Source organism: Coenobita brevimanus, unplaced genomic scaffold (assembly GCF_032717465.1).
Source record: "Coenobita brevimanus isolate Jiangsu-jjx unplaced genomic scaffold, ASM3271746v2 jjx.HiC_scaffold_2116, whole genome shotgun sequence".
NCBI classification, from domain to species: domain Eukaryota; kingdom Metazoa; phylum Arthropoda; class Malacostraca; order Decapoda; family Coenobitidae; genus Coenobita; species Coenobita brevimanus.
Window position 1 is genome coordinate 37,318 of NW_027643014.1, and position 24,082 is coordinate 61,399.

General features: G+C 40.3%; 1 protein-coding gene across 1 annotated transcript; it reads left to right on the plus strand.

Moving 5' to 3' along the window:
* Window positions 1-2,833: 2,833 nt before the first annotated feature.
* Window positions 2,834-20,245, plus strand: LOC145389790 (putative glutamate receptor). Its single transcript, XM_080264947.1, has 4 exons — window positions 2,834-2,857; window positions 3,063-3,153; window positions 19,434-19,734; window positions 20,028-20,245. Exons 1-4 carry the CDS (start codon window positions 2,847-2,849, stop codon window positions 20,243-20,245), a joined length of 621 nt encoding a protein of 206 aa, XP_080121073.1. The 5' UTR covers window positions 2,834-2,846.
* Window positions 20,246-24,082: the final 3,837 nt, after the last annotated feature.

The window sequence follows — 24,082 nt, forward strand, 5'->3', positions numbered from 1 at the left end:
CGACTTAACAAAATTTTGTGGTGCTAGTCTAAATGAAATTCTTTGCCGTATCAGGATCACTTAACATAGTTTCTGAGGTTTTGAATGATAGGCAAAAAAAAAAAAAATCATTTTTTATGCTTTTTAAATTAGTTTGTACATATTTTCTAATAACAAACAATTATCACGTAGGCTTTCTAAAATACTGGCTACATATATTATGGCTTTACCGATTTGCTAAGTGGTGACTGCAAATACTAACACGGCGCATATTTCGCTACTTGAGGAATTACTACGGACATTGATTTTTTAAAGTATTGACCACTGCTTGAGTTGTGCTTGAGATATCTTATATCACCATTTCGGAAGCAGTCAAAATTTTAAATGTAAAAAAAAAAAATACCTATTCTGCTGTGGAATTTAATGATTTCGTGAAATAAATTGGTGATATAGATGTACACTAGCTGAACTGGTGAGAGGGGAGGGGATGTAGTACACTGACTAGCGTGATGAGAAGACACAGGTATATGAGGAGCTAATTTTGGTGCATGTTACCAGACAAACACTTTAGTACCCGTACTCAAAATAGTACTAGTCAGGTTTGCTTTTCTGCACTCTCCTATTATAAACACGACCAAAGCATCAATGGGGAGCCGCCCAGCACTGGATGACATGTTGGCTATAGAGCGGTGTTCTCACATTCCTGTCCTGCTGACAGATGGCTCTCCATGGAGGATCTCCATGACGCAGGTAAGTATTTACAACAATACAGGTAAAAACTGCTTGGAGCTTCAGCAGAATAGTCCGATAGGGTTAAATGGTAAACATTAAGTTCATAATTTACTGTGTGACACGTAAGTCACAGTTGCCCAAATTCAGTCAAAATTGTTATACTTGCAGCTAGTATGTTTAATCTTTTGTTCCAGTCATCGTTATTGTGGGTTAAATTCTGTAGAACAGGAATTATTTATCATTATGTGTTCTCTTTCAGGATCTACAACACTTACATCTTCCTTGGGGAATCGGAGTGTTTAAGGTAAAGACCAGTGAACAGAACACCATCATGACATACGAGCAGCTCGTACAGAGTATAGCCACTGCTAGACGGGTATTTGGCCACGGCATGTAGATTAAGGTTAAGAAAATGGACTCTGGAAACCATAATTCAAAGTTCTTTAGAGATATTCACACATAAAAACGCACGACCAATTAACATTATTCCCGTAGATGTCTTTCTGTTCTCTTCTGCCTGCTGTATAGTAGTTGGCATGAAACACAGAAGGACAAATATCAGGCTGAAGGAACTAGACATGAAACAGTTTGGTTCATTATATATTCATATGAGTTAGCACTGTGTAACCACAAGCATTCTTGGCCCACAACCGGGAAATCCCTGTTTCAGTTCCTGGACCACTGACGAGAACTTAGGGCAAGGACACACCGGTGACTTAAGCAAAAGCCAGGATTGTACAGAATATTCGATGGGTGCAAATCGTAGTTAGGGGCAGTATTTGGGTCCTTTCGTTCTCAGACGATTATTAATGTAGCACCATTAGTTTCGTGATAATATTTTGTTGGCATTAGGTTCCTGATATTTATGTTGACACGATTAGTTTTATGATATTATTCGTGTTGGCACAGTTAGGTTTGTGATATTTTATGTCAGCATCATTAGCTTTGTGGTATAAATTATGTTGGCGCTGTTAGTTTCGTAATGTTATTCATGTTGGCACCATTAGCTTTATGATACGTTGTGGTGTGTGGTGGTGGTGGTGGTGAGCAATGACCCAGCCTTCCTCGCCTCCTTCGCAGAGTCCTCCTTCAAGAGTCACCTCCTTCCGGTCTAGAAAAAGAAGCTGCTCGTATTCACTCGCATCCCTCTCCTCGAACTCCAGATCCTTCCTCACCTTCACAGGTCTCTCTCACGAACCACGTGTCTCGTTGCTGTTGTGGACGATACCTTTCCAGTCTTCAGACAACGAGTCTTATCCGTAAACAGTTGCCAACATAAATACTGATCCATTCTAGGTATCAAGGCTATGAACAATGAATTTTATAATCCTGTGAAGTGGTCAGAGTCTTTCCAGCTTTTCACATTATTTTTTAACATGTTCATAAATAACTGAACTTGTGATACTATTAGTTGCAATCGAACAAGAACACAAAGTAAAAAGTCGAATATTTTTTGTTTTAATTAATGGACGGATTGCGTTTTCATCAATAAAACCAGTCTTTTCATGGCTGCCGTTCACCGACCCAGAATCCCGGCTATTAGAAGTGGCATCATGGACTATCGATCAACGTCTACATCATCCACCAGATCTTTTCCCCCAGAGGTTCTTAGGGTAAACATTGTGTGTGTCAGCAACTGTCGTCTAAGATATTCCGTTGCTATATTACAGAGGCAGTGAGCTGCATACATAAAGGATCATATATGGTAACAAGTATTATTATTAGATGCCCCAGTTTATTGATTAAAAATACATAAGATGAGGGTGGATCAAGACCAGATGATTCCCACGGTGGAATAGAGGAGACATACAAAAATACATAAACAACAAAATAAGCATGCTGAATAGGAGAAATTTCTAGAATAAGCCTAATTTCACCTTATTCCCTGTATTTAGATTTGAATGCCTTACCCCTGAATGAACATAATAATCCAAGTAATGTTACTAGATAGAGCAATACTGTACACCATCTTGCCGCAGGTTCCCGCACCGGCCTCACGTGCTAGTGATAGCAGAGGAGTTTGTGTCACAGATGGCAATTCCAGTAGATGACCCAGTGGCACCAGGGGGCAAACGACTCACCTTTGGGGGGGCGGGGGTGCAGCGCGGAACATTAGGGAGATGCTGTCCACAATCATGAACTTCACGTAAGCTATAATACACACTTGCTTTGATACACTGTGTGTTTGGTTGAAAGTATCTTGGTTCTGCAAATTAACACTGGTTAGTCACAATTTGTCCTAAACTAGCGAAAATAAAATATGAATGTGATCTTACCCTCTCGACTAATTTTTCGGTAAGGAAAAGGTGTTACAAAATCATCAAAGGTACTTAAATCAATCCCTCTGACAGATACACGTACATGAGATCCCCTGACAGGACTTGGGGCTTACTACAGAGCGATGGGACTTGGACAGGCATGATGGGACTCATTACACGTGAGGTCAGTTCTATAGTTCGTTTACCTCAACTTGGCTCAGATTTTCGTCCTTTTGCCGATTATACGACGCAGCTCGATGGCGAAAGAGACAATGTTACCGTTTCCTTCATTTTCAGAAGACTGCTAGCGTCCTTTTCTAGTGCTAATCTGTTATTGAAGCAATTTTCTCAATATAAAAAGGCAATTTTGGGTCAGGTTAGAACAAGATTACATATAGCAACTGTGAACTGAATACTGTTTGGTCTGGGGCACGTAGTAGCATCTCTTTCTCAGTTATAATTTTTTTTGCATTTCTTTTTAACATTATTTTTTGCTACGCCTCTTGTCTTGTTGCGCTTTATTAAAACTATTTTCTGTTGACCTGCTCTTAATGTGATTTAATTATTCTTTTTACATGCAGCCGTATCTTTGGTAAATTCCATAGTTGAATCATATTCCTACAGCTTTCAGCATTGTCCAGTACTGTAGTTGTGTTTTCCCTTATATAAAATTCGATCCTCATGTTTCGCATATACATCACCTGAACGCGCATTGTTTTTTTGTCAGATTCCCTTTCAAATAATTAGCTCAGGGACGACTTCTCTTGAAATAGCAAGTCATGATCAAAACAGTCAATAAAACGAGCTATGAGCCTTCTAACGAATTACTATCTAACTATCTATTGCCAGACCCCTTAATCCCATACGGGGTAGCCAGAAATAAATCGCCTCCACGTAGCCCTGTCCCCCGCCATTTCACTGCCCTGCTCCCAGCTCAAACCCCACTCTCTCACATACCTCTCCACTCCATTCCTCCATCTCATACTTGGCCTCCCTCCCTCTCTCCCCTCCACCTCACTCACGTACACTCTCTCCGTCAGTCTCTCACTCTCCATCCTCTCCACATAGCCTAACCACCTCAGTGTGTTTCTTCTAATGCTTCCTATCACATCCACATCCACACGACAACGCTCCTTCACATCCTCATTTGGCAGTCTGTCTCTCCATGTGACTCTACAAGCTCCTCTCAAATAACTCATTTCCACTGCTCTCACTCTTGACTTCTGTCCCTCCAACAAGGTCCAAGCTTCACTTCCATATGTTAGAGCTGGTATCACAATAGCGTCATGTAGTAGCTTTTTCACTTCCATGCTCACATCCCTGTTGCTCATCACTGCCTTCAAGGAACTATCAACGTTTCTTCCTTGTTGTACCCTTTCAAGCACTTCACCCTCCAAACTTTCATCCTTACTCATCACACTACCCAAATACTTAAACGTACTCACATTATCCATTTCCTTCTCATCCACCCTCACTGCACATTCACTGACTTCACTTCTCTGAAAGACCATAACTTTACTCTTCCCTATAAACACCTTTAGATTCCGTTTCTTACACACTCTCCCAAACTCATCAACCAAGCATTGCAGCTCCCCTTTGTCTACACTTAACAACACAGTATCATCTGCAAACAACAGTACAGGGAGTCTCCAAACACTACCCTCTCTCATTAGGGCCACTCCAAAATCCACTGCCCTACCTCGTATCTCTTTAATAACCCCATCCATGTACAGATTGAACAGCCATGAAGACATGACACATCCCTGTTTCAACCCAACCCTCAAATAGAAAAATTCACTCAGTTCACTATCCACACGCACTGCAGCCTTAGCACCATAATACATACTCTTCTCGGCATTCAACAACTTCCCATCTACTCCACATATTCTTAATACTTTCCACAATCCTTGTCTATCCACCCTGTCATACTCTTTCTCCATATCCATGAAGGCCACATACAACTTCTTTCCCTTCTCTAGAAACTTTTCCTAGAGGATCTAAGAATGAATATCTGATCTACACAAACTCTTCCCTTCCTAAGACCCCGCTGTTCTTTTCCAACTAATTTCTCTGTTATTTCCCTAACTCTGTCAATAAGTATCCTACAATATACTTTTCCTATTACACTAAGAAGACAAATACCTCTATTATTACTACACACTTCTTTTTCCCTTTTTCCTTTGTGCAAGGGAATAATTATACCTGACTTCCAATCCTCCGGGACTCTATTATTCTCCCAGGCCAATCTGCACATCTTTCACATCCATTCTACTATTATCTCTCCCCTATGCTTCAGCATTTCACCACACACTCCATCAATTAATGGGGCTTTCCCCATTTTGACTTTCTTCATTGCTTCCACAACTTGCATCCTACTGATTTCTTCCCGGCTTTTCATCTTCCTCCTTCTCCCAGCCATTCCCCAGCCACTTATACTCGCATTGCTTTCATTCTCTATGTTCAACAATTCCTTAAAGTTTTCTCTCCCTCTGCCCACTTTTTCTCCCTCCTCCACTAGTAATCTACCATTTTTATCTTTCATTTCCCGACTAACTTCATTGCCACCCTATCTAACTTTCTTTACCTCTTTCCAGAACATTTTCTTACAGTCCCTCCACTTTACACTCAAATTCTTTTCGAATTCCTCATCCACTCTCTTCTTACTCCTCTTAGAAAACTTTTCACCTCTCTCTTACTTTCTACATATACTGTACCTCTCTCTTCCATCTCTCAACTTCTTCCACGCCCATATTTCCCATCCATTCATTATATGTGGTAAAGGTTAATCTTATTAAAATTATATCTCGATGTTTATTAATTTATTCTACTATTCTTCATTATTTTTTACAAAAGCACATTTCAGAAAGTGGAGTTTACTCCGGGACCATTTTTCATGGATATAACTAAAAGCCACTGGATAGATTACTCTCCATTTGAGTTTATGGGACATTATCTAATTGTCGCTGCCCGTGGTAGACCTGAGGTGAACCCGTGGGGCTTCCAGCTGCCTCTTAGACCAAAGGTTTGGGTGGCTGTGCTGACAGCATTGTTGGGAGTATGCGCTGTGATGCTGCTTCTGTCTTTCTTGTTTCCCACTCATATGCAAGAACCACGCATGAAAGATGCCAACACCTTCAACAGTGTGCGAGTTCTTTTGCAAGAATGTAACTAGTGTTTGTCATGTTGTAGTTTACACTGAGTTATTTTAGACTACAATAACTATGCAGCCATACCGTGGCTTCAAGATCAGTTCGAAACATATAATTGTTTTAATATGTCTTTTATAGGCATATATGTGTGACGTCGTAAAAACTGACTATGCATGTAAATAATGTATTATTGTTTTGGAGTTTAGACCACAGGATTGCTGCCCTACATCCCATGTTCGTGGTGCTTGGGTTTGGGTTCACAGTGGCTGTAGTGGTGCTGGTGATGGAGCTGGTGTGTAGTGGAGCCATGTGGGGCGAAAAGGGTCAGGTGGCCACCTACAGTAAGACACACACCACTATCACAATAACTGACCACACACATCACCGTTGCTGAAAACGCTCTTCGCATGAATTACTTACTTAGTTTGACAAGAAGAGCAGTGCATAAGAATCAATTAAATGCATGCATAAATAATTTTGAATTATATGTATTATACAAATGGCAAATTACAGTATAAGAGTTGTTTCCATTATCAATCACCGCACTGTATTCTTATGCGCATCCTTTTTACCGTTTGTATAAGAATATATATTAATAAACTTCAGAAGTTGTTTTTTTTTGTCATAATCCACTCCCTATGGAGTAAAGTTAGTGACTTAGGTATGCACGCGCAGCAACGTTATGTTCTGCGTTACAGTATCTTCTACCATCGAATGTGGGGCTATTTAGTCACACTTGTCTGTCTGTGTCTGTCTCTCCAGGGAATTACATAGCACTAATGGAAGGATCATCATGAAAATATGTGGACCTGTCCCAAGTAACCTAGTTGATATATTTGTTTTATTTGATCTGACTAGTTTTTCTCTTGGAGAATGTAATTTGTCATTGGACAGTGAGAGGGGAGGGGAAGGTGTTCACTGGCGGGTGTCGTGAGAGGGAAGGGTCGGTGTTTACTTGGAGGTGCAGTGAGAGAGAAGGGGAACTTTGTCACTAGCTGGTGTAGTAAGAGGGGATGGAAAGATGCTCATTGTTTATATTAGGGCCCCAGGAGGCCGGTCTGCACTCACAGCTCAGCTGCTGCTCCTGGCTGTCAGAGATCACATTCCGGTCTCACCTTTCTCTACACTTTGATCGTGAGTCATGTGGCACTGTTGCTGTTAGTCAAATGTTATCATGTTTGTCAATTTCGGCAGTGTTGTTGCTGGTGATATTGTACCGTGTTAATGTTGCTGTCGATGATATATACTGTACCGAGTTGCTGGAAGTGGCATTGTACGGTGTCACTGATACTGACATAGTACCGTGTTGCTATTAGTCATATGGTTCCGTGTGGTTATTGATCATGATATAACGCATTCCTGTTAGTCACGTTGTACCTCCATTGACGGAGCAATGTATCTTTATCTGGGAGACGTTAATTTCACTTACCACCTTATACTCACAGCTATAGATCAAGACAGTTTCCACCTTTTTACTATTCTCTGATGCATAAGTTTCAGACACCGAACACAAAAACACAGCGATCGTCACAACAAACCTATCTGACTGAACGAAACATCTTTGCGGGAAGGTAATTAGTATCTTTTATTAACTTATGGAAACAGTTATAGATAAAGAAACTTTCGACACTTTTGGTGTTTACAGATCACTACATTTCGGACAGCATGAAAATACACCAAATCTCTCTCGGTCAACAGGATATTAGCACAAAAATTTACTGCCTAGCGGCAACGGTATCTTTTGTTTTAGACTAGTTTAAGGCATATTTATGTTGCATTCAGACTTGTTTTAATTGTTTTAAGACCCATATTGTTTTCACACGCTAATTTTGGGGGAGGACAATCTTATTTTATTTTGTATTTAGACATACTTTTGTTTCAAAATTTGGTTGTTGTTGAACAACCTGTTACTTTTATAACGACTTGTTTGTTTTTTATTAGTTTTTATTGTTGCTTAGACATATTTTCCTTGCTTAGGCAGTTGGTGGGGACAGTTCATTTCTCCAAAGAGTAAGCGATGTTTGTGGTACCCATGGATCATTTTCCCTTCATAACCCGTAACACAGAGCCTGAGAGCGTGTGATAATGCAGCCTGGTCATGCCAGCTAACCTGTCTCTAAGCACCAACTGGCCTCTTGCTTAGATACTTGTTTCTGTTGCTTAGAGGTTTGTTTCAATTGCTCTGGGTTTATTTCTGTTGCTTAGATTTTTGCTGTTGCTGAAAGGTTTGTTTCTATTGCTTAGAGATTTATTTCTGTTGCATAGAGATTTGTTCTTTTGCTTTGAGGTTTGTATCTTTTACTTAGAAATCCGATTATGTTACTTTGTTAGTTGTTTCTGCTGCTTAGTATTTTTCGGTTACTTAGAGAATTATTTTTGATGCTTGAAGACTTGTATAAGGACTTGTTACTGTAGTTTCTTGAACATTTTCACTCTACTCTTGTTGTTTATAACCTGTTGCTGTTATGCTCATTCTTCATTAACTTGTTACAGTTTCCCCACACCTTTCATGGGGTGGAGAGATTACCAGACTGCTTCGTGGGTCTTTTTCTGGAAATGAAGCAGAGAACCAGTGAAGTTCTACGCACAGTCCATCCTAGGCACGCTTCAAGTTACCATCTATATGGCAGACGTTCTTTTTTTTTTTTTTTTTCTTTTTTTTTATGGATGGACCTCATTACAGCAATTATATTACAGAGTCGAAAACTGCAGAAAAGTGTCTATTCCCAAAATGTATTGTCAGTACCCAAACATGCCTCCCAATATCCAAAGATAGATCAGGACTTTTATATATTTTCCCCTACATTCAAAAGGTATTTAACACAGAAGAGGTTTCTCGACCTGAATGAGTTTTATAAATAGCCTTCATCAAACGGTTTACCAATAAAATTAATACAAATAATCCAGTAGTAACAGGAGTGCAGTGATAGTAAGTCCCTTTGGCGAAGGGCTTAACCCTTTAACCGCGGGTATTGTTTTGGTCTGACTGTCCTCTCCCGCGGGGGTTTCAGCCAAATGTAAACAAACCTTTAAACCTTAATAACTCTGCACAGAATAAAGCTAGAGAAAAAAATGAGGTACCATTAGAAAGTACTAACCTTCAGCTTTCCATTGATGTAGGTTTCATGACTTTGTTGACTTTCACAGGACGGGGAGAGCCGTTAGAAGTGAGGGGTGTGAAATAACTATTTTACGCCCCACACACCAGTACCAAATGCCAACCACTCTCTCATAATAGTAATATAAACATATATGAAAACTGTACATACGATAAACACCCACTCTGTGTTCACTGAGGTAGGTAAAAGGCACTTCCCTGAGGCTGCGCCCGCTCTTCACTGCGGCTGCGCCTCACTTCAATGCGGCGGCACCCGCTCACTGACGTTTCATGCGATCTTTTCATTCTTTCTAACTTCTAATATTATTTTACATATAATCTGGGCAATATACATTATATTTACAATGCACTTATTACTATATTGCGTCACTGGCGCATCACAGAATTACATAAGTGCCGCAGAATTCCACAAGTGCCGCAGATTCTCTTATTACAATATCACTTATTATACTGGCCAATATTTCCTTTTTTTTCTAGGCAAAATATCCCTTATTACTACATTATCCATTATACAATTATTGGCAAAGCACGTCACTGTCGCATCACTATATATCACTGTCACTTTCAGTATTTACTCAGAGAGTGGTACTCGGCAAAGCACGGAGTTACACATAGAGCGACTTGGCATTCCAGGCACTGGTGTGTGCTCATTTTTCTCGTCCTAGGCCTCCGTGTGGTGGTAGAACATACTCTGCAGCGGCCCTGTGACAACCTGCCACCTGCTGTAAGAGGCAATTTCACAAGCTGGTGCCGGCTCATGTAATTGCGGCACTCAAGACGGTCAGGTTGTGTCAGAGTGTCGCCTCGGGATCAATGCTGTCACCTGACCAAATCGTGCAAGTAGCTGCTGCACGACAGTCTTGGAAAACTGTCTCAGTGATGGTTGCCTTATGCCCCCGACTTGTGTCTTCTAGAGAATGAAGGCGTTGAGCATGCACATATCGAGCATGTGCAGGCAAGCCTTCCTGTACCATCAGGTGTTTCTCCTGAGACAGTCGATTTCGCCAATCATCATATCAGACTTATCAACAAGTCTCATATTTACATTATAATCAATGACGGCATCAGGCTTCATGATTGGCTCTCCCGTCCTGTAGCTGACCTTCCCAGTTCTCTGCAATTCCCCCTTGTGGATGGTGCTGATCATATTCACGACCTTCTTGTCATGCCACCTGATCGCAAGAAGCTTGTCTGACTTCTTCAGGTGAACATCTCCCCTGGATGATGATGATGCTTCGGGGAAACTAGGCCACTCTTTCCCATAGCTCCGTACAGTGCCAACAGTGCCAATGCCGTGTTCAGCAAGGTATTTGGAGAGTTTCGGTGCTGTGTAGTAATTGTCTGTGTACAGCACATGATTACCATCAAAATACCTCTCCATCAGCACATTTACAACGGAGCCAGAGAAGCCAAGGGGGTCTTTCCTGTTCACATCCATTGTGCTAGCAGAGTAGATGACAAAATCCAGGATATACCCCGTCTCACAGTCACACAGCGCAAAGAACTTTATCCCAAAGCGGTGGCGTTTGCTGGGGATGTACTGCATGAATTTGAGACGTCCTCTGAACAATACCAGGGATTCGTCTATGACGACTTTCTGCATAGGCCGGAAAAATCGCATAAATCGATCCCTAATCCTGTTGAGAAAATCCCTCACTTTCCACAAAGGGTCAGTTTGGGACGGGTTTGCATTGTCAGCGAAGTGCAGGTATCCAAGCAGCTGTCGGGACCGATCCCATGACATATACTTCCCGAATATTGGGATAGTAGTTATGTCATCCACGAGCCAGTACTCCTCCAACTCATGTCTCTTTACATGGGGCATCAAAAACATTAGTGCAAAGAACACATACAGCTCTCTGATCCCGACAGGCAACCACGACACTTGCTTTGGTGAGCCAATAGGTCCCAGCCCTTCTGCTGCACACTGAGCTGCATACCTACTGGTCTCATCGCTGACATGCTGCACGATTTCATCATCCATGAAGGCCAGGAAGTACTCAACAAAGTCATCTCCTGCGTTGCATGGGAAGGCAGGCTGTATTCCAGCATTTGTCATATCAAACAGTGGATTGTGTGGCTGAAAATCTGCACCGTCAGACCAAACAAATGCATCCACTTGCCCTGTGCATGGTTCAGTGGCAGGGACAGGTTGCATTGCACTCGTTTCCCCGTGAGAAGGAGCTGAGGTGGAGGCAATGGGTGAGGCAGGAGGTGAGGCAGGAGGCAAGCGGGAGGTGGGTGAGGCAGGAGGCAACGGGGAGGGGGGTGAGTGCGGGGGCGGTGAGTGGGGGGGTGGCGAGGGTGAGGGAGCTGAGCGGGGGGCAGGCGGGGGGGTTTCTGACCTGGTGCGTGGTGAAACTTGACCCTTTCTACCCCACTTATCACCTCGCTTATCACCTTGCTTATCGCCCAGCTTTGCCCTCCAACTGCCATGCATCCCCTTTGTTCTAGGCCTGCCTGCACGGCCTGCCTTCCCTCGCTTTGCAGGCTTTGGTAATTCGTACTCCTCAGATGATGTAGACTGAGGAGAGGGCACGACAGATGATGATGATGATGATGATGTGAGGGCAATAGGGCTAGGGGAACTGGAAATTGATGGGAAATGCTTACTAGGGCCTGGTGTGGGAGACGTGAGCCTGCCCTTCACTCCCTTCCCACGTGCAATACCAGATTTGCCCATAGGAGCCTTTCCTTTCCCAGAGTAAGTTGGGGGTGGTGGGGTAAACAACACGATCACTTTCATCACTGTCACTATCAGTGGAAAATGGTTCACCACCAATCACTGCCAAATCATCACTGCTTGCTGTGAGTGTGTCACTTTCACTGCCACAATCAAGAGTAGTACTTACAGTTTTGTCGAGCTCAGTTCTAATTTCAGGAGTGCTCAACCCCTTCTGCCTGCCGTCGGCAGTTCCTTTACCGGTGTAGAGGTAGAGGGAACACTAGCACTAATCATTGTATAGGAGGAAGTGAGCGACGATGAGTCGGGACGGAGCGCCACTATCACGCTCAGAGCTGGACAGATACTGACTGATGCAGGTCAGGGCAGGGGTGGGGGGGGCCCCCTCGGGTTGGAGGAGGGGGGTGTGGGATGGCTGGCGTGAAAGAACTCGACAGCTACTCTTGCATGAGACAATTTGCGCGCTGGGAAAACGCGCGGTGTTCAAAATATTCACGATCATTCCAGAATGACACCCGCGGTTTGGTCCAGTTTTGTCACTGTCATTCTGGAATGACACCCGAGGTTAAAGGGTTAAGCAAAAGTAACTATAAATCGTACGTACTACACTTGATGCAAAGCAACCAAGAGGACAAAGTTCTATTTTATATTTCATTGTTGAATATCTTTCTTAGACAGAACATGGTAACACAGCTGCCCTCAAGCCCAACCACCCTGACAGAGCACAACAACTTCATCTGGTTCTGGGTGCAGGGTCTGTCAGCTCGTGCCATAGCTTGGGTAACCGGGTCCAGCATCACCACCGTCTGCAGGAGGCTCAAGCGGTGGAAACAGGATGGGCACGTTGAGAATAGGCTTGGAACTGGCCGACCTAGTAAAGGAAAATATTGCAAAGCGATTTAGGTCATATTAAAGCATTCCATCCCATTGCATTGCACCCTAAGTTCTACTTATCATATGTGAATCTCAGAGCAATACAAACAGATTTCTATTATCACTATGGGTAACCTAAATACTTTCTATTATCACTATGGGTATACTAAATACCTGATCTGTACAGGTATTATTGAGTTTCACATAAACGTAAAGTTGAAGTACTCATATTCTAATTCATTCAAAGTATCTTTGCAAACTCCCTCAGGTTTGAAACATTCCCTGCTACACCAAACAGATGCTACCCGGACAGGATCTTTATATATGACAGCCGAGTGAAATGGTTCTCTGTATCAAGATCATGAATTGCCAACACATCACGTGCCATAGTTTCGTTATCGTTCGCAGAGAAAAACTAGCAAGAGCCAAGGAAAAGATAAAGTTCCCTTTCATGTAAATTAATTTGCGTCTCTCTTATAAACTGGTAGAAGTAGAGAACTGTGATATCTGTACTAAATATTGTTTTTCTTACCCAAAGCTGAGCAGAACAAACATCTGAATGAAGTGAGGTAAGAGATGTGAGATCTCACTTGTGCTCTCAGTTAGCCTATATGTGCTCTCAGTTAAGTGAGCATTAACATCCCAAAGCCACGAATTCGTTGAGATTTTCAAGACACCGCATATTTAGTAAGTATTGTACATGGCATAATACTTTCAACGGACATTTAAGTGTTATTTTATACTGAAAAACTATTGTTCATCTCTTTCAGAACGATAATGTATGTTCTTCTAGGTTAGGAAAGTTATGACCAAACTGTATTTCATGTGTCATACCAAACGTTGTTGTATTAGGTTTTTTCTTCCTCAGAATATTGGTATTACAGGCTTCAGACTTCATTGTGCTTCTTCGAAAGGTGATAAACTATTTTTTGTACATGGCTTGAATGTTGAACCAGGGTCTCTCACCGGCTTTTTATTTAAAAAGTTTCCCAGACGAAAATTATTTTTATGTAAACGAAATTAACGGAATAAAAACATTTTTAAACAGTGTAAGTACTTTTGTTCCATAAAGGTATATGAGTAACATGCATTGGTATATATATTAATAAGTAATGAAAATGATAATAAAAATGCAATGTTGAATATAGTCCATTTCCATTCGAATATCATGTCATGAAGCTTATCAGACACCCTGACGTATGTGTTGGTAACAGTGCTTGAAAGATGAGGGAAGTATGAGTTTCGTATGACGGTTTTGTGGTTTTAGATACATATGTATTTTGGAAAAAAAAAAAAAGCTAAGTAAGTTTCCTCATCCAGGAAATGTACGTCAACGCGGAAAATATAAAGATGAACTTTCATAAACCACAGACTGATTTTGCTTCTCTGGTTGTTGGTCAGGATTTGATTTCACAAACTTACGATCAACTTCCTCTCCTAACTGGGAATTGGTTTTGCAGAATATAGTAAAAATTTTCCTCTGTCGCTTGTTCTTTCTGAAAAACAAATCTTTAAGTCATGAGAGAAAAATTTGGCCATTTTTTTTTTTTCAAAGAACGGATAAAGAAAGAAGAGTGCTAAATCATGTCTGTTATTCCTAATGCAAAGTAAATAACTTGAGTTACGAGGAGGAGCAGATTTACAGTTTCTTAAGGGCTAAGGAGAGTTATGGTGGAGGTTTCTTTAAGAAACAGATGTGCTGGTGGTGGAGGCGTGCCACTGTGAACGTAACATATTTCGACAGTGGTGGAGGCATTACGTAGTGGTCGTTACATGTGATGGTGGCGGAGGTGTGCTGTGGTGGTCGTGACGTGTTGTGGTGGCGGAGGTGTGCTGTGGTACTCGTGACGTGTTTCGGTGGTGGGGATACTGTGGCTCGGGCTGGGGGTCACCTGTCTCCTGGTTCATGCCCGCCTACATCACATCACAGGCACGTGGACTGCACTAAAGGGAGAGCGCTAAAAAAATCTTTGTTTCATTTTGCCCTAAACTATTACATGTGCATCACCAAAAATCATCAAGTTATTTTCTTGTATTTAATTATTTCAGGTGCTTCCTTATTCGATAGCAAAGTAGAGGTACACAAAATTCTGATCAGCGATGGGTTATCGGCTGTTTCAAACCACTGCAGCCATAGAGAGCTATGATCTTTTGAAGGTTTGCCTACCCATACCTACGCAGCTGCTCGTAGTTAGAGTTTTTTTATTTAACTGATCTATAATATACAACGACCATTAACTATGCAACCTAACCTCACCAATTAGCAACAACTGATTGACTGAACATGATACTTCTTTTCGGTGTGTTACTTATAATATTTTGCCTACAAGCAGTTTTAAGTAGCAGAGAGAAGATTTTGGTAGATGAAAGGTTGATTTTGGTGCATATTGGCAAACAAATGCTCTAGCACTTGTACTAAAAACAGGACTGTAGAAGTGTGATTTTATCAACCCTCGTATTTGACAACAACGACCAAAGCATCATTGAACAGCCGCCTACCACTGGATGACATGGTGACCACAGAGCGATGTTATAACTTTTCTATCCTACTGCTGACAGATGGCTGCTCATGGGCGATCTCCAACAATAAATGCAATTATTACTTAAAGCTGCAACAGAAAAGCCTGATAGGGTCACGCTAAACAGTAGGTCAGTTCTTACTTTACTATTACAAGTATTCACATTTTCGGCTTCAATCCTCAGTGCTAATGAATGAACTAGATAAACCAAAGTTTGCCTAAAGTCAATCAAAACTGTGATATGTGCAGCGAATATGTAATTTATTGTTCTAGTTATTATTATTGTTGCTTTAATTATGAAAAATAGGAGAGATTTATCATTATATGTTCTCTTTCAGGACCTAGCACACTTACATGCTCCTTGGTGAGTCAGAGTGTTTGAGGTGAAGACTAGTGAACAAAACACCAGTATGATATACGAACAACTCTCACAGACTGTAGCCACAGCTCGACAGGTATGTGGCCACGGCATGTAAATTAATTAGGGTGAAGAAACTGGTCTCTGGAGACAGAAATTCTGAGTTCTTCGAAAATATTCACGCATAAAAACACACGCCTAATTAATCATTCCTGTAGACGTCTTTCTGTTCCCTTTTTCCAGCTGTAGCCAGCATGAAAGACAGAAAGACGTCGTCAGGCTGAGGGAACCAGACATACAACAGTTTAGTCCATTAAGTATTCCTATGAGTTAGCATTGACTAATCAGAAGTATACTTGCCCCACAACCGAGGGATCAATGTTACAGTTCCTGGACCACGACGAGAACTTAGGGTGAGGACACACCAGTGACTTAAGCAAAAGCCAGGACTGTACAGAATATTCGATAGGAGTAAATCGTGGTAAGGGGGAGTATTAGGATCCTTTCGTTGTTAGCTATGATTCATGTTGGCACCAATAGTTTCGTGATAATATTTATCACAACATTGGGTTCCTGATATTTATGTATTCACGATGAGATTTGTGATATTATTCGTGTTGGTACTGTTAGGTTCGTCATATTTTTTAACTCGGCAGCATTAGCTTTGTGATATAATTCATGTTGGCACTATTAGTTTCGTGATAGTTCTCATGTTGGCACCATTAGCTTGGTGACGCGTTGTAGTGAGTGACGATGGTGGTGGTGAGCGATCACCCAGTCTTCCTCGCCGCCTTCGCTGAGTCCTCCTTCAAGAGCTACCTCCTGCTGGTCCAGAAACAAAGCTGCTCGTATTCACTCGCATCCCTCTCCTCCAACTCTAGACCCTTCCCCACCTTCACAGGACTCTCTCACGAACCACTTCTCTCGTTGCTGTTGTTGACGATACCTTGCCAGTCTTCAAGTAACGAATATTATCCGTATACATTTGCCAACATAAATACTGCTCGATTTCACGTATCGAGACTATAAACAGGGAATTTTTAAACCTAGTGAAATGGTTGGAGTCGTTCAAGTTTTCCACAATACTATTTAACATCTTCATAAATAATTAACCTTGTGATCCTTTTGGTTGCAACCGTACAAGAACACAAAGTAAATAGTCGATAATTCTGAGTTTTACTTAATGGTTGGATTGCTTTTTCATCAACAGAACCAAAGTGTTCTCATGGCTGTCGTTCGCCGACCCAGAATCCCTACCGTTACAAGTGGCATCATGGACTATCGATCAACGTCTAACTTTCACTCATCACCAGATCTTTACCCCTGGAAGTTCTTACGGTAAATTTTGTGTCGACGACGCTCCTTTAAAATGCTGCTGTAACACAGAGACACTGAGCTGCATACGTGAGAGATCTTGTATGGTAACTTGTATTATTAATAATACTACATTCCCACAAATTACCGACTCTCACACTATATAAGAGATGGTGCAAGATCACATGATACCTAAAGGGGAAGAGACGAGAATTTTCAAAAAGAATATTCTGACTGCATGATTTTTTTTTTTTCATGTGTTCGACTCTGGGCATAGGCTTCACAGCCTGCTCCCAAGGCCCAATAGTCCTCCTACATATCATACACCTCTACTGTCACCAGAATGGGACAAATTTAATCTAAATTCGTGTATTTGGACCTAAATGACACTGAAAAACGTGAGCGACCGAAATGGTCTGGATGGACTGAAGTGTACTTGAATATACAGTAACTTCTTTTATTTTCCCGTAACTCTGATCAGTTTTTCGTCGTTTTGCAGCTTTTTTCACATAGGTCAGTGACAGAGAAAGACAGTACTACAGCTCTACATCCTTCCCATAACACGTTTCATGACTAGCACCATATTCATGTGTTGATCTATTGTTATCACCCAGGGTTCAAGATGGGCAGATACAGTAAGAGTTTTAGGACAAGTTAGAGTAAATATATATATATATATATATATATATATATATATATATATATATATATATATATATATATATATATATATATATATATATATATATATATATATATATATATATATATATATATATATATATATATATATATATATATATATATATATATATATATATATATATATATAGACAGTAGCTTACCTAATTGTATCTAAACGGCTTTCTCGAATCTAAATAGAGTTAACTGAGTATGAATCTTAACTATTCTGAACGATCCGTATGGTCTTAGGTTATGCCAACATTACGCAACAACATGCTGGATCACCGTGGTTGTTTTATTTAACTGGAGAAAGTTAGCACAACTGATACTGGAAAACAAAAGCTTATAATGTTCAGGTTCTGTTTTTTTGTGTAATACATAAACATGTAATCATGCTGTCAGAATGAAAAATGCATTGCCTGAGAGTATATAATTAATCCATGTGACATTATTAGTCAACACTATACCGTACACCATCTTGCCGCAGGTTCCCGCACCGGCCACACGTGCTAGTGACAGCGGAGGAGTTAGTGGCACAGGTGGCATTTACAGTAGATGACCCCACGGCACCAAAGGGCAAACGACTCAACTTCGAGGGGCCAACAAGGAACATTTCCGAGATGCTGTCCACGATCATGAACTTCACGTGAACTATTAATGCACATTTGCTTACACTCTATGACTGACTGGAAATATATGGGTTTTATAAATAAACGCTGGTTGATTGCTCAACTTGCCCTAAGTTAGGAAAAATAAAATATGAAAGTGAACGTAACCTCTCGACTTATATTTTTTCTATGGAAAATATTACATTATCATCAAAGGTGCTTTAATAATGTCTCTCTAACAGATACACGTACACGAGATCCCCTGACAGGACTTGGGGCTTACTGCAGAGCGATGGGACTTGGGCGAGGATGATGGGACTCATTACACGTGATCTCAGTTTTATAGTTCGTTTACCTCAATATGGCTCATATTTGCGTCCTTTTGCAGATTATACTACGAAGCTCGATGGCATAAAAAGACAATGTTACTCCTTCCCTCCTTTTCCTATGACTGCTCTATCACTAGCGTCCTTTTCTAGTGCTAATCTCTTATTACAGCAGACATCTTATTATGGAATGGTAATTTTGGACCAAGTTAGAACTACACTATATATATATATATATATATATATATATATATATATATATATATATATATATATATATATATATATATATATCATCTGTTAACCGAATACTTTTTCGCTTAGGGCACGTAGTAGCGTCTTTCTTACCTATAAATTTTGACCATTTCTTTTTAACAAAATTTTTCAATACGCCTTTCTTCTCCTTGTCATTGAAACCAGTTTCTGTTGACCTGCAGTTTATGTTATTTCATAATTTTCTTTTAACACGCAGCCATATCTTAGGTAGATTCCAAAGTTAAATTATCCTCCTACTGCTTTCATCATTGTACAGTACTCGTATTTTCCCGTACATAAATTTCGATCCTCATGTTTCGCATATACGGCATCTGAGCAAACTTTTTTTTTTTTTTTGTCAGTTACCCTTTCAGATATTTAGCTCGCTGACAGTTTCTCTTGAAATAACAATTCGTGATCAATACAGTAAATATATTGAGTCAACAAAATGACTTGTGAGCCTTCTCACGAATTACTCATCACAGCATAACGTGGTAAACGCCATTTTTTAATGAAATATATCCCGACATACATTGTTCTACTCTTCATCATTATAATTTATAAAAACACATTTCAGGAAGTGGAGTTTACTCCGGGACCATTTTTCATGGATATAACCAGAAGCCAGTGGATAGACTTCTCTGATTTTGTGTTTATGGGACATTATCTAATTCTCGCTGCCAGTGGTCGACCTGAGGTGGACCCGTGGGGCTTCCTGCTGCCTCTTAGACCAAACGTTTGGGTGGCTGTGCTGACAGCAATGTTGGCACTATGCGCTGCGATGCTGTTTCTGTCTTTCTGCCTTCCCACTCATATGCAAGAACCACGCATGAAAGATACCAACACCTTCAACTGTTTACGAGATCTTTCGCAAGAAGGTAACTAGTGATTGTCATTTTAGATTAACTTGGGAGGGACTCTGAGAAATTAGATTAAGTGGGAAAGGTTGAATTAATGTAGGCAGCACCCAGGGTTATTAGCTTCCGAACTAGTTTCGCCAACATAGTTTCATGATGCTCAACCATTGTCTTGTGTTAGATGATGCTTAGTTTCATCTCGCTAATGGCAGCTTACTGTAACCACTACTTTTATTTCACCAAAGCTGCCAGGAACATGCCATCAAATATCTTGGTGATCAATATCTTTTGCTTAACTAAATTTTGTTTTCCAGATATAAAGAGAACTAAGAGTCGGTGGTGGTGGGAGCGTGTGATGCTGATGATGCTGGTATTGACACAGGGCTACGTCGGCAATCTCATGTCCCTCCTGGCAGTCAGATACATAGACCAACCCTACCAGAGATTTGAGGACGATCTTGACAACTCTGATGTTGGGATAATTGTTGTTCCAAACACTATGATCATTAGATATATTGAAGTGAGTGATTGATTATTCAGGATGATAAAAAATAAAGGGTATCTAATTGGATGTCTGTAATGCGATACTTTAATTGATATGCTGTTAGTTAATTGTGGTGTCAAAAATAATAATCATAAAAGTTTCGCCTGAAATGATGATTTAAACTCTTCATGAAATTCTTATCGTAGCAGCAAGCTGCCCTAAGGTTACGGCAATTTCTATCTACTGAAAACATTTCTTTTTTTTAAGCCATGTAGGTTCTCAAACACTATAAAGCAGTGAATTAATTTATAAATAGGATCTATTATTTTGATAGGTAAATATGTTCCTCATGCTATTTTCAGTCAGTAACTCATGGATCATTGGTAATTTTCATATGCTTGATATATAACCAAAATTTTCTGCCAGACATTTACAACTACCTTTCTTTGTCCAATTACTAAAAAATCGTGTTTCCAAATTCCATAAACGTATACCGTAAAGCAGACAATTTATGATAGCATTATTCTTTTCAGACTACCACGTCAGGACCACTTCATGAACTGGGGAAACTGACTGGGACAAAACGGGTCGCCTACAAGAAGTCTGTCGAATTACGAAACAGCATGGAGATCGCCGTGAGCGCTGCCACTCACGTCATCTTTGACGGGAATGTGAACTTTATCAACTTGCTGCCCAAAAGCTTTTCCCTCACAGGTTGTAATATGATTGCTAAAGTTACTGAAATTCTGTGCATTTAATATATCTTTAGTTAACTGTATATTATAATGTATCAGAGTATCACAGCAGTACCAAGCCAACAAAATATTAATATTTAATTGCTGTCATTCTAAAATAGCATGAACACACACACACACACACACACACACACACACACACACACACACAAGCTGCTGTTCAACTGGTCATATTACGTTAGTCATGAAATATATACCGGCTTTTATTAAGACTTTTCTTTACTGAGTAAAATAGTCAGGTTATTTATATTAAAAAAATTACTTTTTGAACTTACATGGATCATTGAGGAAGACACTCAATACGGATTGAATATTTCACGAGGGGAAGTTTTGAGAACTCCCTTTCACTATCCAGTCGTCTGCCATCAGTAAGAATAAATTAAATGTTATCAGGGCTTCTACGCCTGACAAATTGGTTAATTAACGGACCATATAGAGAGAAAATAAAAGCCTTTACTCCTAAGTGGTGCTTTTATTAAAATATACTGTTTGGGTAGTGCTGGAGGGGTCAAGATGTTACAACTCCTCTTACAATTTCCTCTTGTAAGTAATAATATCAGGGAGCTGAGAAAGACACTGACACTGACACATATAACAGAAATGAGGATTTCAGGGGCATACGAATGTAGACAAAAAGCAAGGTGGAAATTAACTAAAAGCGATTGTTAGGCAAATGTAAAACACTGCCTGGCATTTCAAAATAAGAAGCATCTTTTAAGTCCGTAAAAGGAAAAAATCAGTATTTTCCTAATAATATATCTACGCTTTTGTATTAATAATATCTAGTAATTATTTTTGCAGCTCGTTGTGATTTTTACCTTTCACGGAGTGTCTACGCAACCACCCCTCTGGCCATGGTGACTCAGAGGAACAGCCTCTATTTGCCAAGGATTAATAAGTTGTACGTGTCCCAGTTTAGTAATATAAGCAATAATGAATGACAAATAACAATAGTTGTAGAATAATTCTTAAAAAAATAAATAAACGTAACAAATATTTATAATCTACTCCTTTTCACAGTATTGTTTTGGGTATATGATAAATTTACATATATACATACATACACACCCTGAGATGCCTTGGAAGAACAGACGAGGGCTCTGTATTTCACCTTTCATTTTTCTTAGAGAGTTATTCTTCACTTACAGACATAAGTGTCTCTTCTTGTGTTTAGATCCTACACACAGGGCTGTACGATAGATGGATGAAGTACTCAGAACACAACTCCAGCATGTGCAAGAACCCACCCAGGATCATCACCGTCACCACCATTCTCTCACTTACCAGTCTCTGGGTAAGCCATGATAGTAACTTCCTTCATTACTGAAAATATGATAGATTTACCTCACCGTACCTTTTATCCTCCTCAATCTGATATTGCATTTTATCATTACACTAAGACGATTTTATTCGGTTCACAAGAGATTTTATTTATCTGGAAGGCTGAACATAGCAATCATTAACCCTTTTACTACGAGAGTGAGTAAATTTAAATAAATAAATAAGCAACAAAATACTTCATTGGAGTAAAGTGGTGAAAAACTTGAGTGTGTGTAATCGAGTAATGAGTATATTTTAATATCTTTTAGGTAAATGTGTACTGTGTCACATTTAATTATGCAGGAGCGTGTTTCGGATAAAAATAAAAGACCACAATAAACTTGCCTTTTTATAAATACTAATCTGGCTACGTATGTGGACACTACCCCACCCCCCATGGTCCCATGGTATATTGTGGGATTATAGTGAACTTGACTTCATATATGGTACACTGAAGTAGCCTATGATGACGTGTTACGGCAATTGTCGGTGGATGGTGGAGAGACACACGAGTTATGGACAAAGTTTATGAATCTCCACATCGTCCTCCGAGAACTAATCTATATTGACATTATCTGAGTGTAGGCTAAGGGTAGATTAAGCGTCAAGGCTGTACGAGAAAATGGGATAGTAGAAAATAATTCAATCCCTACCGTGGCCTCAGGATCAGTTCGAAATAAATAATTGTTTTAATACGTCTTTTATAGACATATATGTGTGACGTCGTAAGAACTGACTACGCATGTAAAAGGGGTACTACTAGTTTAGTCTATTAATGAAAGGATTACTGACCTACATCCCGCACTATCCGTTTCCAGGGCATATTTGCGGTGCTTGGTTATAGGGTCACAGTGGTTGTGGTGGTGTTTGTGATAGAGCAGGTGTGTGGTGGAGCCAGGCGGGTCCAGTAGGGTCAGGTGGCCACATAGGACACACACCACTATTACCATCACTGACTACACATTTCGCGTTGTTGCCAACGTTCTTCACATGAACTGCGTACTTCATTTTAAGTTTAATAAGGGAATCAGTGCATACTAATCATTTAAATGAATTCATAAATAATTTAGAATTATATATAGAATTACACAAATGGCAAAGTATAAGAGTTGCTTCCAGTATCACTCACCGCAGTGTATTCTCATGGGTATCACTTTTACCGTTAGTGTAAGAATATATATTAATAAACTGTATATATTTCATTTTTCATAATCCACTGCCTATAGAGAAAAGTTAGTGACCTAAGTATACACGTGCAGCAACGTTATGTTCTGCGTAACAGTATCTTCTACTATCGAGGGTAGGGCTATGCACTCACACTTGTCTGTCTGTGTTTGTCTCTCCAGGGAATTATGTAACACTAATGGGAGGATCATCATGAAAATATGTGGACAAGTTCCCAGTAACCCAGCTGATTTTATTTTTTTTTTTCAATTTTTTAGCTGATCTGTCTAGTTGACCTGTTGAAGTACGTAAATTGTCACTGGATACTGGGAGGGGAGGGGGATTGTTCACTGACTGATTTGGTGAGAGGGGAGGGGGGGTGCTTACTGGATGGTGCAGTGAGAGAGGAGGGTAAGGTACTCACTGGCTGGTATAGCGAGAGGGGAGGGAAAGGTGTTCACTGTTTATATAAGGGCCCCCAAGAGGCCGGTCAGCACTCAGAGCTCAGCTGTTGCTCCAGGCTGTTAGAGATTACATACCAGCCTCACCTTCCCCTACACTTTGATCGTGAGTCATGTGGCACTGTGTTGCTGTTAATCATATGGTACCGTGTTAGTCATATGGTACAGTGTTGTTGTTAGTGATA